The sequence below is a fragment of the Dasypus novemcinctus genome, chromosome 4 (genome assembly GCF_030445035.2).
Source record: "Dasypus novemcinctus isolate mDasNov1 chromosome 4, mDasNov1.1.hap2, whole genome shotgun sequence".
In the NCBI taxonomy this organism is placed as follows: domain Eukaryota; kingdom Metazoa; phylum Chordata; class Mammalia; order Cingulata; family Dasypodidae; genus Dasypus; species Dasypus novemcinctus.
Window position 1 is genome coordinate 101,604,965 of NC_080676.1, and position 18,601 is coordinate 101,623,565.

Sequence of the window (18,601 nt, forward strand, 5' to 3'; positions counted from 1 at the left end):
AAGTATGTTCCTTCTGGTAAGTGACATTTGAGCTTGGGCAAAAAAGAAATAGTCAGGCGAGGAAGGCATGTGTATGTGTGTGGGAGGTAGTAGGGAGGTGTAGGAGATGTGTAGTATAATGAACATTCCAGAAAGGACATATACTTGTGAAGATTTGGAGACAGGACAGTGCATGGTACCTGTGGTCTGTGAGTGCATCACAATGAATGAAGTCACATAAAGAGCAACAGAGTATGTGATATGGTGAGTGCTAACCAGTAGGTGTCCTTCTTACTGTTTTGTTCCACTTTGGGGCTATCACATGCTTATTTTAGCATCTTTTACTGAATTTGTTTCTTTACAAAAGAGTATCAAGAATACATATAAATCAATTTATTCTGATAAGCAAAATTAAAAGGCTTTTAGTGTTAGGGGGATTGAAGGAAGTTCTAGATGTCAAACACATGTTTTTACCACTTTAGCCTCAAAGTGCTTGGCTACCACTTTTAAGAGCCCTAAGGCACTGCCTTGGAAGAGCAGCTTATCAAGTCTTGGGGGAAAACATTGTTGAAGTTTTACACATATGGAAACAGGAACATGGAAGCAGCCTGGCCACCTGTATGACAGGTGAGGGAGTGTAGCAGTTTGAACTTATTTTATGAGTCCCCAAAAGAAAAATATTATGTTTTAAACTAATCCATTCTTGTGGGTTTGAGAACCATTTGACTAGATTATGTCAGTGGGGTGTGATTCATTCTGAGTCTCTGCCCTACAGGGTTTGATATAGAGGGAGATACAAGATTCAGACAGACAGAAAATAAAGGGAGCCAGTGTCCTTAATTCTGCAGCGTGAGAGAGAGGATTGCTTAAGCACAAATTCCCAAGATGCTAGGCCCACAGAGCGGCTCAAGAGGACACCAACCCTGGTATATGCCTTACAGCTGAACTTGGGAAGAGAATGGAGGAGCCAAGACTGACAGCTGAGGTCCAGAAAGAAACAAGCCCTATACCTGATTGCTCGCAGCTGAGCTCCAAGAGCTGGTAGATTCTGGAGGGGAAGGCAGAGACCTCTGCAGAGATTGGTGGCCATCGTGCTTCACCATGTGGCGATAATGCTAGGTTTAACAGTAGCTGACTTTGGTGAGAAGGTACCTCTTACAGTGTCTGGAGTTGGACTTTTCACAGCCTTGGAACTGTGAGCTTTTACCCCAAATAAATACCCTTTATAAAAGCCAATACATTCCTGGTACTTTTCATCAGTAGCCCTTTGGCAGACTAAAACAGGGGGGATGACCTTATGGCATCCTCTGCAGTCCAGGGTATTATCTGAATATGCAGGTCCAGAACTTCCAGTGTTCCCAGGAAGGAGAGGACTCTTAAGAACAATTTGTCCTTGCCAAGTCAGAAAAGACAATGAATAGGATGCCAACTGATCAAATTAAAATGAAAAATATATTTATCAACCGACAAATTGTTATCATCCTGGCTCATGCATTCTTTCTCCCATAGGAAACTTTGTAAGGAATTATAATCAAAAGTTTCCTTTGTGAGCTTGAAGTCAGAAAAAGAAGGCTGGATGATCTTAATGGCCTGTATCACCATGCAGTGTTAAGCCTGTTGTAGTCATCTCTAATCTGGGGATCTATCAGGAAGCCTCAATACTCTAGTTGGTAGCTTAGGTTATCCTTCCATTAAACAGTAATGTAAATTAGTTGAATAATTCTCTCTTTTCTAGACTCCATGAGACTATCCTCATTATGTAGATAATTTTTCTTTAGATATGTGAATACCTCGATTAGGCTGTATATCCTGATTGGATTATATTCAGGCACTTACGTATTTCTGTATATCTTGTGTACCTCTCAGAGCCAGGTTCCAAGCTGAACACAGAGGATAGAAACTCAAGAGGCAATCTCTAGAAATAAAATCTTTTTACAACACGATAAAGGCAATAATCAAGAAATAGAAAGGCTCTATGTAAGTTCAGAGGAGGAATACCTTAATTTATTTTTCTGCTTTGATTTGGGAGACATTTTGCCCCTATGGAACAAAAGATGGCAAATCACCTCCATTGCACATCTGTCTATTTTTTTTTTTAAAGATTTATTTAATTCCCCCCCCCCCGCTTCCCCGGTTGTCTGTTCTCTGTGTCTATTTGCTGCGTCTTGTTTCTTTGTCCGCTTCTGTTGTTGTCAGCGGCACGGGAAGTGTGGGTGGCGCCATTCCTGGGCAGGCTGCTCTTTCTTTCACACTGGGCGGCTCTCCTTACGGGGCGCACTCCTTGCGCGTGGGGCTCCCCTACGCGGGGGACACCCTTGCGTGGCACGGCACTCCTTGTGCGCATCAGCACTGCACATGGGCCAGCTCCACACGGGTCAAGGAGGCCCGGGGTTTGAACCGCGGACCTCCCATGTGGTAGACGGACGCCCTAACCACTGGGCCAAGTCCGTTTCCCTGCACATCTGTCTTGATTGGTTTATCTCTGGAAAGGTAGTGTTCTCCTTTCCTCTGGAGGGTCCTTGGTGAGGCTTGTTGAGATAGCTGTGTCACAGAGACTGGCTGGAGAACCAGATTGATGACCAGAGCAAAACTGACCACATAATAACTTTCTCTGGTTACAGTTCAGTTAACGATATGAGAGTAAAGCATAGTATTTTGGAATACAGATGCTGGAGTCAGACAGATAGGTCTTTGTTTCTTGATTCTACCACTTAACGTGCTGTGAAATTTTAAGCAAGTTTTAAACTCCTTTAAATTTCAGTTTCCTCATCAATAATCTGAAGATAATGAAACCTTCCTCACAAAGTTATTATGAAAATTAAATTAGATAAAGCATGTAAAAATCTGCCACATTGTAAGCACTCACAAATGATTAGCTTTTAGTTGTTAGAGAAAATATGAGTTATAGCCTAGAGGGAGCATTCTTCTTGGCTTTAAAATTTTATTTTCTGATATTATTTCTCATATTTTAGAAACTAATTTTCACATAGGAGGAATTATAAAGTAAATCATAGACTTTTTTTTTAAAGATTTATTTTATTTATTTATTCCCCTTGCCCCCCGCCCTTGTTGTTTGTGCTCACTGTCTACTCTCTGTGTCCATTTGCTGTGTGCTTTCTGTGTCTGCTCCTCTTCTCTTTAGGAGGCACTGGCAACCAAACCTGGAACCTCCCATGTGGGAGAGAAGCACTCAATCGCTTGAGCTACCTAAGCTCCCTGCTTTGTTGTGTCTCTCATTGTCTTTCCTCTGTGTCTCCTTGTTACACCATTTTGTTGCATCAGCTCACCATGCCTGCCCATTGCTCCAGATCACTGCCTTGCTCATCTTCTCCAGGAGGCACCAGAAACCTTCTATGTGGTAGGCGGGAGCTTAGTCGCTTAAGCCACATCCACTTCCCCCCCTTTTCTTAAATTAGGGAAGCAAAATACTAATATGGAATGAAGGAAGCTGCCTGTTGGTGAAAAGAGGGGAGGAGGTAGCTTTGAAGGAGGGAGGAAAAAAGGGTGAGAATGTTGGGGAAGATGTTTAGATCATTCTGCAGGGATGATTTCTGTGGCTTCTTTAGAATCTTGTGCCTCTTCTTAGATGTATGACTCTCTAGTCTCTGGGAAGGAGGAAGGGATGGCAAAAGCCTGCCCAGAGACTGCAGAAGGGTGATGCCATCCATGATCTGAGACTGCTTCTCTTGGGCTAATGTTTGTTCTCTATGGGTTCAAAGCTCCTTTTTTTTTTTTTTTTCTGTCTTAGAAGTACTTAAGCATCTCCTAATCTGTTCTCTCTTTTCATCCATAGTGGTATAGATGTTCACTTTGCAGTTTCCATCAATGGTGAAGTCATCAGCAACACCACTTGGGAACTAATTAGCCTTCACTCCAACAAGGTGGAAAACCATGGCCTTGTGGAATTGGATGATAAACCCACTGCTGTTTATACAATTAGTAACTTCAGAGATTATATTGCTGAGACATTGCACCAGAATTTTTTGCTGGGAAATTCCTCCTTGAATCCAGATCCTGATTCCCTTCAGCTTATCAATGGTGAGTTTAATATCCATCATGAAGTTCTGATTTAGTTTTAGTTTGTTTTCCAATATATTCTAGTGAAAACAAATTTCCTTGAAATATATGTGGTTCTGAACGTTCTTTAGACTGCATGAGACCTCATATGAATGGTGTTTTTAGCTATGTAAATATTTGGATAGATTAAGTAAGGGCTTTCTGGAATGTTTCTATACAGAATGCCACAAGTGGGTAAAGTGGAAAGATAGCACATGACATTTAGAAATAGAGAAATGTGAGCACTTTTCCCTATTCATAACATCTTACACAAGTATGGTATATTTTTTACAATTGATAAACAAATATTGAAGCACTGCTGCTAATTATGGTCAATAATTTACATTATGGCTTACACTTTGCACTGTGCAATTATATAGGTTTTGACAAAATGTATAATGCCCTGTCCTGTATCGGTCATTGCAAAATCATGCATAACAATTCCAATGCTCTAAAAATGCCCTATGTTCCAACTATTTTTCCCTCTCCCTCCCCTCAGAACCTCTGGTAACCACCTTTATATCAATTTTACAAGTTCTTCTGTTACTACACTAATAAGTCTACTTTAGTACATGGTTGCATTTCCCCCATATGTTTGTTCAATTTTCAATCGTGAGAATTTTGGGATGGTGATGTCTGCCCTGCTTCAGATTGAGAGGGGGCTTAGACCTTTATAAGGCAGATGGAAGGAACTGTTTTGCTTGCAGCTGTAGATATCTTTGCTTTTTGGAATGGGCATTATCCATCATCAGCATTTTGTTTTAATTGTCCTGGGTGAGTCCAGAGAGTAGGTGTTGGCTGCAACTCTGCTGAGATTCAGCACCTGGGCTCAACTGGTATATGAACAGACCAAGGATTTAAGTCTGGTACATATATTTAACAGTTATAGTGCTAATTATAGATTCAAATAAAAGGGGTAGAAGAATCTTGTGTAGGGAAATTATGAATGAGCCTAACTCTATTACAGTGGGTAAATAGGTTATCATAGAATCTAAGGAAGGTTCACTGACAGGGTGCTGATTTCATGCGGTTGTGTGCCTTGCCTCTAGTGTCCAGATGTCTCTAGAGCCCATGGGAACACCCCTGTCTTTGAGCTTTGTTTATGGGAAAGTTAGTGATATCCACCTGAGACATACATAAACATAACCTCTGAAATGAGCTGTCAACTCACTTTGAAATCTCTGAGCTGTAAAATCTCTTTTGTATTTAATTTTTCCCCCTTTTGGTTAAGGTCTTTTTCTAAATGCATCACTGGTTGTCTCTTGGTAATAATCCCTTGGTGCCAGGGAGGCTCATCCTCAGGAGTCATGTCCAACACCTGGGGGGAAGCTAGTGAGTTTATTTGCCAAGTTTGGCTTAGAGAGAGGCCACATTTAAGTAACAAGAAGGTTTTCAGGAGGTAACTCTTAGGCAATAGACATTATTAGGCTAAGTTTCAATTTTGAAAGAATAAGATTCAGAAGTACAAGCATTAATGTCAATGGCTTGGCACATTGGTCTTCTTTCTTTTATTAGGCACTGTGTATGTACTCTAGAGATTCCCGTGACTCTATTAGAAAATGTAGCAGGACTCCCAAGGATGGGAATTTAATATTTTGTTGGTTGTTGTGTGGGTCTCCACCCACTGAGATAATACGCTATCACTACAAGAACATATTCATATTCCATAGTGGCATGCCCCAGGCCCACCCTTCCCCACACAACACCCCACCACTGACACATGGCACCAATGATCCTCCCCTGCCACAGTTGCAAAAACAACACTCCCAAAATTGTATTCTCAGCCATAGCCCTCTACCTCCTCAGAGTTCACCTGTTCCTTCCTCTAGCCCTCTCTCCAGCACTATGGATAGCCCAACCCATATCCCCAATCCCATACATGCTCACACTCCAGCATTGTTGACCCTATTCACATTGCTACATCACCATCACCCCCATCCACTGGCAAACCTCTGCAATCCACCATATAGATTCTAGCAGACTGACTAATGGCTTACCACTCTTTACTTATTTTTTAGCCCCTGGAGTACCTGTATCTTCCAGACTCCACCTCAGTGAGTCTGGTCAATAACCTTAGTTCATATCAGTGCACTCATACAATTTTTATTCTTCAGTAAATGGCTTACATCACTCAACTTAAGGTCTTTGAGATTCATCCATGTTGTTGCATGCGTTAATACTTCATTCCTTCTTACAGCTGAGCAATATTCCATTGTATGTATATACCACATTTTGTTTATCCTTTCATCTATTGATGTAAATGTGGGTTGCTTCCAACTTTTGGCAATTGTGAATAATACTGCAGTGAACATTGATGTTCATATGTCTGTTTGTGTTCCTGCTTTCAATTCATCTGGGTATATTCCTAGTAGTGGGATTGCTGGATATGTGGCAATTCTATATTGAATTGCTTCATGAGAAACTGCCAAATCATCCTTCAATGTGGCTGCTCCATTCCACATTCCCATCAACAATGGAAGGGAAGAGCATTCTTGTTCCTCCACATCCTCTCTCAACACTTGTAGTTTTCTGTTTTTTTTTTAAATAACAGCCAGTCCAATAGGCGCAGGATGATATCTCACTGAAGTTTTGAATTACATTTTCCTAAAAGTGTATTAGTCAGCCAAAGGGGTGCTGATGCAAAATACCAGAAATCTGTTGGCTTTTATAAAGGGTATTTATTTGGGGTAGATGCTTAGTTACCAGGTCATAAAGCATAAGTTACTTCCCTCACCAAAGTGTGTTGCCCTATGTTGGGCAAGACGACTGCTGACTTCTGCCAAGAGTTAAGGCTTCTTGGGTTCCTCTCTTCTAGGGGCTCTGTTTCTCTCCAGGCTTAGCTGCTGTACTCTCTTCACAAGGCCAGCTGTAGATTATCAGGCAAATGGCTCTGTGTCTCTCCCTAGGGCTTCTGCCATGTCTAAGGAGCTGTCTCTATTCCTCTGTGTTCTTCTCCTGTATGTTCACTTTCTGGGCTCCTGCTAAAAACTCCCATTCTCTTCTCTGCAGCGTAGTATTCTCTGTGTGTCCCTGCTCACCAAGGGGGTGGGAACCCAACATCCTACTGACATGGCCCAATCAAAGCTCTAATCATAATTTAATTATGTCCAGAGGAACAGACCAGTTTGCAAACATAGAATTTATAAATAATGCCAAACTACTACTGTTAGTGATGGTGAGTATCTTTTCATGTGCTTTTAACCATTTGTATTTCCTCTTTGGAAGAGTGTCTATTGGAATCTCTTGCCTATTTTTTAAATGGGTTGCATTTTTATTTTCAAGATGTAAGATTTCTTTATATATACTGGATGTTAGGGTCTTATCAAATAGGTGGTTCTAAAATACTTTCTCCCATTGAGTGGTCTGCTTTTTCACTTTCTTGACAAATTTCTTTGAGGTGCAAAAGTTTATAATTTTTAATTTTTAAAAAAGTTTAAAATTTTTAATTTTATCTATTTTTTCTTTTATTTCTCGTGCTTTGGGTGTAAAGTTCATGAAACTGTTTCCTAATACAAGGTCCTGTAGATGCTTCCCTATATTATCTTCTAGGAACTTTATGGTCTTGGCTCATATATTTAGATCTTTGATCCATCTTGAGTTAATTTTTGTATAGGGCATGAGGTGTGATCCTCTTTCACTCTTTTGGATTTGGATATCCAGTTCTCCAAGCCCCATGTGTTGAAGATATTATTCTGTTCCACTTGGCGGCCTTGTTGAATATTGAAACCAAATTGAGAGTTCAGGTATAGATACATCTATACCTGAACTCTCATTTTGGTTTCATTGGTCAACACTGTGTGCCAACACTATGCAGTTTTGACCACTGTAGCTTTATAGTATGCTTTAAAGTACAGTAGCGTGATTCCTCCAATTTTGGTTTTCCTTTTCAAGATGTTTTTTCTTTTTTTGCTATTTGGGGACCCTTACCTTTCCAAATAAATTTGATAATTGACTTTTCCAGTTTAGTAAAAAATTGTATTGTAAGTTTTATTAGGATTGTTTTAAATCTGTAAATCAATTTGGGAAGGATAGACATCGTAAATGATATTTGGTCTTCCAATCCATGAACATGGACTATTCCATTTATTTAAGTCTTCTTTGACTTCCTTTAGCTATGTTGTATAGTTTTCTGTGTACAAGTCCTTTACATCCTTAATTAGCTTTATTACTAGATATTCGATTATTTTAGCTGCTATTGTAAATGAATTTTTCCTTAATTTCTTCCCCAGATTGCTCATTATTAGTGTACTGAAATGCTACTGATTTTTGCATGTTGATTTTATATCCTGTCACAGACTTATGTATGCAATATTACCTACATTCTTATTTCATATTTCACTATATTATACTGTCCTATGTTAAATTTTTAGCTTTCCATCTAGTAATATACATGGCCTTAGACTTTCCCTTTCAACCACTGTCATACCCATATAATAGCTCTACTAGTTGCAAATGCTGTGATGTGCTTTCACCATTTCTATTAATTTCCAAAAATTTACAACCTTTTTTACTAACTCTGCACATATTAACCTTTGCTTTCCATTCTACACTCATTCTATTTTCTGGTGACCCATAGTCTAATTATTAATTCCATGAATTTATATGTTTAGTTCATAATAGCACAATCGTACAGTATTTGTCCTTTTGTGTCTGGCTTGCTTCACTCAACATAGTGTCCTTCAGTTTCATCCATGATGTCATATGCTTCACGACTTCATTTCTTCTTATCGCTTCATAATATTCCATCCTGTGTATACATCACAATTCGCTTATTCATTCATCAGTTACTGGACACCTGGGATGTTTCCATCTTTTGGCAATTGTGAATAAAGCTGCTATGAACAAAGGTGTGCAGATATCTGTTCGTGTCACTGCTCAGTTCTTTTGGGTATATACCTAGTGGTGATATTGTCAAGTCCCGTGGGAAGTCTGTGTTCAACTTCCTTAGGAATTGCCAAACAGTCCTCCACAGTGACTGTATCATTCTGCATTCCCACCAACAGTGGATAAGCATTCCTATCTCTTCACATCCTCTCTAACATTTAGAGTTTCTGACTTTTTAATAGCGGCCAGCCTGATAGGTGTGAAATGATATCTCATTGTAGTTTTGATTTGCATTTCTTTAATTGCCAATGATGTTGAACATTTTTTCATGGGTTTCTTCACCATTTGTATTTCTTCTTTGGACAATTGTCTTCTCAAGTCTTTTGCCCACTTATTAATTGGCTAGTTTGTCTTTTTATCATTGAATTGTATGATCTCTTTATATATCATAGATATTAAACTCTTACCGGATATGCGATTGCCATATATTTCTCCCATTGAGTTGGCTGCCTTTACACCCTTTTAACAAAGTCCTTTGAGGTGTTAAAGTGTTTAATTTTGAGGAGGTCCCATTTATCTTTTTTTCCTTTTCTTTTGTTGCTCATGCTTTGGGTGTAAGGTTTAAGAAACTACCGCCTACCACAAGATCTTGACGATGTTTTCCTACATTTTCTTCTAGGAGTTTTATGATTGTCACTTTTATGTTTAGGTCCTTGATCCACTTTGAGTTAATTTTTGTGTAAGGTGTGAGATAAGGGTCCTCTTTCTTTTTTTTGGATATGGCTATCCAGTTTTTCCAGTGCCATTTGTTGAATAGACTGTTCTGGTCCAGCTGGGTTTTTAGCTTTGTAAAAATTCATGTGAGGGTTGATTTCTAAGTTCTCAATTTGGTTCTATTGGTCAATGTGTCTGTTTTTATGCCAGTACCATGCTTTTTATTAAATTTTTTTTTTCACTGTAGCTAAATAATATACTTTAAAATCAGGAAGTGAGCGTCCTCTCACTTCATTCTTCTTTGCAAAGTCATTTTTGTGGAGAAAGTGGCCATGGTGGCTGCTGGGGGTAGGGAGTGGGAGGAAGAGATGTGATGTGGGGGCATTTTCAGGAGTTGTTGTCCTGGGTGGTGCTACAGGGACAGTTACCGGACATTGTATATCCCCCCATGGCCCACTGGGTGGACTGTGTGAGGGTGTGGGCTATGGTGTGGACCATTGACCATGAGGTGCAGCAGTACTCAGAGATGTATTCACCAAGTGCAATGAATGTCTCATGATGATGGAGGAGGTTGTTATGGGGGGAGAAGTGGGGTGAGGGGAGTGAGGGGTATTTGTGGACCTCATATTTTTTGAATGTAACATTAAAAAAATAAAGACAAAAAATTAAAGTCATTTTTAGCTATTCTTTATCCTTCCCAATTAATCTGATTATTGGCTTTTTCATTTCTGCAAAAAAGGCTGTTGGGATTTTATTGAAATCCATTTTTTTTTAACTTTCCTTGACTCCTTCTCCCCTCCAAGCCAAAGCAATTGGTTCTTTGTGTTCCCGTAACAATGAATATATGTCCTCACAGAGTTTTATAATTTGTATAATTTATAATTTGTATTTATCTCTCTGACATAGTGAATGCTTCTAGAGAAGATACTTGGCTTTATTAATCTGTATAATCTTTACTTTAATAAAGTCTTTAGTAACTAGTAAATAACTAGTAAGTTTTCAATAAAACTTGTTGAATTAAATTATACAATCTTTTATTTATTGCTCTTAAATTTTCTATGGTGACAAGATGTTTTGGTGTACTGGTGCCTTTTTCAAAGGCACTTCCTGCCAAAAAGGAAATTGTCTTGCATAATTTTCTACCATTCTTAGCATTAAACAAACGGGCCAAAATTTCAGTCAACTTTCTGACTTTAAATGAAAAATCAGTTTTAAAATAACTGCTTCATAGGAATCTTGAAAAGAGTAAAGCTGACATGAGAAAGGAAAAAGAAGTAATACAGGTGTGTTGTGAATGTAAAAATGGGTAGAATTTTTTATTTTGTGTTATGTTAAAGTCTTATGTTTCAGACAAATGTCCTAATAAAAGAAAAATATCTGAATAAAGTCATAACCATTTTCTAAGCAAGTCTTCCCATTTATTTCTGCACAATCTAAAGTATAAAGAGGAAGAATTTGGTCTTTAGTTGACCCAGTACCTCAAGCATAACTGGAAATGTTCTCTAATACTGTTCTTTCCTTAGTGAGAGGTGTTTTGCTACCTCAAACTGAAAACCTAGTTTGGAACACCCAAAGTTCAAGTCTTCAGGCAACCCCACCGTCTGTTTTGGTAAGTATGTTTCTATGTTTTATCCTAGAACCAGGCCTTCAAGCTTCTCTCCTTTGTACCATAACCTGTTTACTTTGGCGTCATAAGTTCCCAAGCTGTTCTCATTTCAAATATTCCCTTGTATCACCCCTACGATATTACTCATAGTTGTCAACTCAGAAGCCACAAGTGTTGGGTCAGAAAATTTAAAGCTTCTGTAGTGGTTAAATGAAGTCTATATTACCAAACTCTACTTATGGTAGTAAACTTATTTATCGTTCATATTTGTTTGTTGATAAGCTATAAATTCTTCCTTGAAAGTTACCCCGAAATGGTTTTTAGAGCCAAGATTTTAAATTGATGTACAAAGTACACCAATTATACTTTGCATAGAGTATAGATTTTTTTTCAAGGATTATATTGAAGAAAAGTGTAGACAGCAAAGCATATAGAACAGGATGTGTAAAAAGAAGAGAAGGAGGGGTAAAATATCAGGGACTCCAAATTATGTTTAATTTAACCTGTACTGAAAACACTCCTGTTTGTACAGAAACAGCACAGAATGAACTTTCCTTTTTGTTTTTGCCGTTCCCCCATTCCATTAGATACTCCTTACCCCCTCACACTTCCACTTGCCACTTCACTTACAGTGAGGCAGTCAGTAGAGAACAAAGTGACTCATCAAATACAGTTTAAACAATGAAAGCAATAATGACAAAGCCAACAAACACCACTACAATAACACTAGAGACTTCTTTATCTACAATGAGTTCATGAATCTTTTGTTACCACAGAGACACAGTAGGAGATTTTCTTCATCATTCACCACTCCATCTACCCTCTTAGACTTCTTTTGTCTCATATAAGTTTTTGAAATACTTGTTTCTTGGCTTTAATCCGGCAACAAAAATTTAGAAAGCATGCCCCAATTTCATTTAACTTTTAATATTAACTGTTAATAAGTTTCTTCTACTCAGTTATAGAGCAACTCAGTTTTGAAAGGTGGTGTCACTGGAAATAATCTTTCCCCAAATGAGTTCCACATTTGGAGAAAGGTTAGAAGGGGACTGACATCATATTCATTTGGTGTTTATTTATATTCATTCACTCAACTATGTTTATTTTGTAATTTTTATGTGCCAAATGCTGGGGACACTAAGATAAATAAATTGTGGCCCCTGCCTACAAGAAGTTTCCAGTCTGGTAGTGGTAGACAGACTTAAAACAAATAAAGTGATGCAGATACTATCAGACATTACTAAGGGGTAATGACAGGGAGTGATGATTCTTTTCAAGCATGGCATAAGAAATCTATGTTCCTTCTAATATATTCAACCTGGGGCTTCTCCAACCATAAGAGATTTGTGATTATATTCCAGAGTCACAGTCTTTTAGATAGGAATATCTCTGTAGGCCAGTGTTCTAAGCTGGAGGCCAGCCGGTTGGATTTTTTTTTTTTTTTGCAAACTGCTAATAAGATTTTATGTATGGGACATGTTTATCAGATTCAGTTTTTAAAAATTAATTTAGAGATATGTTGGTTGGCATATTGAATTTGATTATCTTTCTGAACAGTACCTTTTATACCATTAGTAAGCTTTTTATTTATTTATTTATCCCCCTGCTTGTAGCTTTTTTTGTGTGTGTATGCTGTCCGCTCTCTGTGTTCATTCACTGTATGTTCTTCTGTGTCTGTATTTATTTATTTCCCTTCCCCCCCTTGTGGCTTGCTTGCTGTCTGCTCTTTGTATCTTTGCTGCAGGCTCTTCTGTGTTCTCGCTTGTCTCCCTTCTTTTTGTTGCGTCACCTTGCTGAGTCGGCTCTCTGTGGTGTCTGCAGGCCGGCCGTGCTCCACAGCATGTGGGCGAGCCTGCCTTCACGAGGAGTCCCCGGGTCGCGAACTGAGGGCCTCCAGTATGGTAGGCGGGAGCTCATCTGATTGAGCCACAGTCATTTCCCCATTAGTAAGCTTTTTAATTGGCAATAGTAGAAGTGAAACTAGCCAATATAATATTAAGCTTGTTAATATACTATATTGAGCTAAAAGAATTCATGAGTTGAATTCGTTGCTATGGAAACATCTGTTTATAAATGATGGAGTACTACTTCTGGCAAATTTGTGTTCACCTTTCAAAATGTAAAAGAAAGCTTCATTGTCATGCCACTTTTTTCAGGGGCTATTTATTTGGAATGGATAGTCTTCTTTATTTCAAGTGAAGTTGTATACTTGAACATTTCACATTGCCTGTTTGTGACTTGACTTTTATTATGAAAGATATTATATATTGTTTTACTTTTAATTTTTATGAAATGAAAGGCATCTAGTTTATAAGTATATTGGAATAATATATATTTCTTGTGCTATTTCTTTTCATTGAGGATTCAGATGCTTTCCTGGTGTATGTCAGGTCATAGGCACTGTCTGATAAAACTTAGTATCTTAAGCATCAATTAAAGACTTAAACCATCTTGGAATTTTTTAAAAAGGCATATTTAGAATTTTCAAGAAGATAAATATTCCTGATTCAGCAGGAAACATGGGTGGCTTTAATGCATCTCTAGAAGTAGATTTAGATAATTAAGAGGGAAAAATGTGAGTTTCTTGTATGGTAGATCATCATCCTTGTAACTCCTTTTATGAGGAACAGAATTTGGTATTGAGCAAATGGCCTTACGGATAGTCTCTGAATACATTTATGGTTTTAGGTACTAGAAAAAGAAAGTGTAAAGAAAGGAACTTTTCTTTCTATACATAGAACCTCCATTTTCCACAAAGCAGACAATTAAATATTAGAAAATAACCCCCACCATGTGTTCCGCTGGGTCTTGTAGATTTGTGCATACACGCTAACATGAATGAACATAGACTGCTAAAACTGTTGGCTCCAATGCCTCCTCTGAAAATCTGTTCTTCATATGTCCCAAGAATACTTGTCTATTTCTTTGAATAGACTGGTATAATAATGGCAAAAGCACTGGGACTTAGAAATCTGGAGACAGATTCTAGTTCTAATTTTTTTTCTATTTTTTGTGACCCTGGGCACTTTGCTTCAATGAACCTCAGTTACTTACCTTTAATAGGAGAAGTTGGACTGCATGATTCTTAAAATCCTTGTAGTTCTAAAATTTGATACTTCTGTTATATGCATATACTTGTACATGCATGTTCATGCACAATCCCTTCCCTAACACAAGATTTTTATCAACCAAAGGATGTCCTCATAAGGCATCTGAAGCTTTGACAAGACGAAAGCTGATAGTTTTACTTAATGTATTTTCCCTTTCATGTTCTGGACTTTAATTTGTTGTCTTCTCATTTATCTGGAGTTGAACTCTTGCTCTCTGAGTCAGGATTATTGAGGACACAGAATAATTTAGGTTATGTAGGGGCACCCTGAACTCAGGTCAGGGATCATAAGCCACCTCCACTGCATTGAGTTAATAAGGTTATATCTTCTCTCAAGATACTGAAATTTATTAGAAAAATGCCAAAAATATCCTCCCTGATAGTATCATCTTTTCAGCTTTATAATCCTCTGCTTTACTTCTGACCAGGAATATTCCACTAATAAGGGATTTCTTATCCTTAAATCTTTCTCTCTCTTTAGCTCATTTCCAGTTGGATTCAGTCATCTGAGGATGGCCTTCAGCTTCTTTCTTTTATATGCATCTTGCTTTTCTCTTATACATTTCACTTTAACAGATCCAGATTACTAGACTCTAGACAATTGTCCCGGTATGTCTTGCTTCTGTTCCTTTTTTTTGGACCAAAGCTAGTGCCAAAAATATTTGCTATGACTGCATCATCCAGTTTTTAACCGCCTCCCCTGATTCTTTTCCATATTCCTTATTTCTAATATATCCAGAATGATTAACCATTTCTAGTTTAACCAGAATTACATCACTTTTGGTTCATAGTTTTTTTGAAAAAAAAAAGGATTCTCATTCCTTCTTTGTTGGCTATTTGTATTTTAATGCAAATGATCAAATCATCTTTTGACAGAAATGAATCAAACTTTTATGGATTTTTATATGCATTCTTTGCATTACATTTGTATAGCACACCTCAGCCAGGGTCTCAGTAATAGCAGAATCACCTAGGTGATTCAAATTAAGATTCCTTGATGAAGGAGCTACTGATATAAGTATGAGCAGGGTGAAGGGAGCAAAGTAGGATTTTGAGGTATGTAGGGACTAGCAACAGTGGGAAGCAATTAACAACCTGTTGTTTATAAGGGAAAGAGAAGGAAAGGCTGTTACCAGAGCCTAGTGTGAACTGCAGCTACATTTGTGGAGGGACACAACTACTGTTAGAGACACAGTATTGAAGCTGGGAGGAAGAAGGGAAGAAATACCCTGACTTCTAGCACCTCCTATTCTTTGATCTTCTGCATATACTTCCCATTGGCCAAACTCAAACAGAAGATAGCTGACAAGAGAATAGGAGTGATGCAGTTCACAGGAGCAGACTCCCAAGGCACAGAGCAGAGAAGAGAAGGATCTGGGGTGTTGGTGGCAAATAAAAAAATATTAATCCCCTTGAAATACGGCCTAATTAAAGCAGTATGGACAAGACAGGAAATAATGGTGTAACTGAGTTCCAAAAGAACAATTAAGTTAGCTTGACAGAGTGCTTTTAGTTTAAAAATCTTGGGCATAACTAAGGGTATTTCTACACTTAACCAATGACCTCTTAATATCTTTCCAGTGCGTTTGCCACTAGAGGAAGAAAGACATTAGAAACATGCCTGATGATTTCTTGTCTAATGTTTTCTTTCCTGTGATTGGGAGAGTACATTGCATGCACTGTTAAAGCTTTTTACACAGACCCTTGGTAGAAAGATAAGGGGAGATGTGGGGTCAAAACATAAAAGACTAATTAGGTCTGGGGTTGGGTTGAATCCCTCTATCAGCTAGTAGATTCTGTTTTACTTCATGGCCATAGGTTGTCCTATAGTCATTTACCTTAACATTGTGATTTTGTTCAAAAAGTATATTTAGGTGTTAGTGTATAATGTAAGTGAAAATTCATCACCTCTGATAAGAATCTTCTCAAGGAGGGGAGAGAGGATAATATTTAGTTTCTTGTTCTTCGTTTTCATGGGCTTTACTTTGTTCACGACTATTCCATAAATTCTAGTCTTCTGGTAGGTTTATAAAGATAAGAAATTTCTTCAAGTTCTAGGTGATGGGGAAAAAAATCATTCAACGACTTAAAAAAAAGTATATTATATTTTACCCAAGACTAGAACCCAGGATTTTGATTATAATCTGGCACTTTTTCTGTTAACTTTTAGTGAAGTTGAATAATTATCCCCCAAATGTATCTGTTTAGTAGTCCCAACTTTCCATAGATTGGATTTATTTATTTTTATTTTATTTTTTGTCTTTATTTTTTTAATGTTACATTAAAAAAAATATGAGGTCCCCATATACCCCCCACCTCCCTCACCACACTCCTCCCCCTATAACAACAATCTCCTCCATCATCATGAGACATTCATTGCTCTTGGTGAATACATCTCTGAGCACCGCTGCACCTCATGTTCAGTGGTCCACACATAGCCCACACTCTCTCACAGTCCACCCAGTGGGCCATGGGAGGACATACAATGTCTGGTAACTGTCCCTGCAGCACCACCCAGGACAACTCCAAGTCCCGAAAATGCCCCCACATCACATTTCTTCTTCCCACTCCCTACCCCCAACAGCCACCATGGCCACTTACTCCACACCAATGCCACATTTTCTTCGATTACTAATCATAATAGTGAAGAAGGTCAACCACCACATCAGGGAGCCAAGAGTGCCTACAACTGAAAGCAGGAGAATTGCATCCAGCATCCATGTGGAATCTAAGCCCCTTCTTGATATAGATGTGGAGTGGACACAACCATTCTAAGGTCCACAGGATGGAGGAATAGAGTATGGATTAGAATGGACTTACTGATATTCTATTCATTGATTGGATTTAAGTGTGTTTTTGTGTTTGTGTGTGTGATATACCTGTGTTCTAATGTCCCCAGGGAACACTGGGGCGAGTGGAGTATATAGATAATATGGGAAGTGGTGCAAATGCTTCAGTAGTGGCTGTGTATGAGAATTGACACATTACCCTCTCTGGCTGCCTCATACTGGGGGTTGGCCAAGGGGAGGGTTGGCCATCCTGCCAGGGAAGTCTGGTACTGTATATATCTATTGTGACTGGTATACATCAACTACTGGGGAGGAGGGCTAATGGGAAAGAAAGCCCCTGCTTCTCCACCTCTTCCAGAATCCTTTAGAGCTCAATTGTTAGCCACTAGCATTAAGACCCTCTGCCAGCGGAGGAATACTGGTATAGGATACTATTGACAGGTGATATATGGCTGACAAGGAGCTATACAGGGCATATGTCCAGGGTACATGGTAATGTTTGGATATACTCATAGTGGCAACAATTAAAAACTACAGCTGGGGGGGTACTGGGTTCCTGGCCGGGGGTGCTCTGTCATGGTCCCTAGGGGAGCAGCAGCAGTCCCCCAGGTGCAATGGTAAGGACCAGGAAGGAATGAGGGTCCAACAGTGAGACCATGATACTAATGACTATGCTTGTGAGCCTATATGCCTGAAATAAGAACAAGGCCTAGAGCAGCACTGTGCCTAGGAGTTTCCTCCTGACAGCCTTCATGTTACTCAAATGTGGCCAGTCTCGAAGCCAAACTCAGCATGTAAATGCAATGCATTCCCCCCAGCGTGGGACATGACACCCAGGGATGAGCCTCCCTGGCACCGAGGGATCACTACCCAGTACCAGCTGATGATGCAACTAGAAAATGACCTTGAATTAAAGGTTCAACATGGACCAGCAGAATATCCCTGTCTACATATAATAACATGACTTTAAAATGCTGTTTGACCTAATGTAAGGGGGAAATGGAAAGGAGAAATGAGTTTATATGGCTACGAATCTCTAAAAAAGAGTCTGGAGGTTGTCAGAAGGATTGGCCTTATGCACAACTGAGCAGAGTCTAAGAGACAGAAAAAGTAGATACAACCCCAGGTATTGGTTCCTTTGAGGGCTAAAGAGACCCACAGGTTCTATGGTCATGGCAGATGGGGTTCACTGCCATGTCAGATGGCCCTTCTTTGGAGCTGGTGTTTCTGCGTGATGGAACTGGACTCAGATGGGATCTCTTTTCACAAGACTTTCATACTACTTTACTGGAATTGTAGTTGGTGTTGGTGTTTAAAATATATTTAGGGGATTTGAATCTCTGGACTGACAATATGATAGCCAGGCCCTGAGCCTCAACAGACTTCAGCTCCTACACTCTGATTTATTGGACTCACCCCACTCAGCTAAGATGGGGTTGAAGAAGGACAACCACCACACCATGGAGCCTAGAGTGCCTACAACTGAAAGTTGGAGGATTGCATCCAGTATCCATGTGGAATCTG

The 18,601-nt window shown here is 38.9% G+C and overlaps 1 protein-coding gene across 1 annotated transcript in view; it reads left to right on the forward strand.

Annotated features, from left to right (window-relative positions):
* IMPG2 (interphotoreceptor matrix proteoglycan 2) overlaps window positions 1-18,601 on the forward strand; it is a 90,974-nt gene that overhangs the window by 59,373 nt on the left and 13,000 nt on the right. The window contains exons 10-11 of the mRNA XM_071214860.1: window positions 3,773-4,017; window positions 11,097-11,182. Coding sequence (XP_071070961.1) covers window positions 3,773-4,017; window positions 11,097-11,182 — 331 coding nt within the window. The remainder of the gene's footprint in view (window positions 1-3,772; window positions 4,018-11,096; window positions 11,183-18,601) is intronic.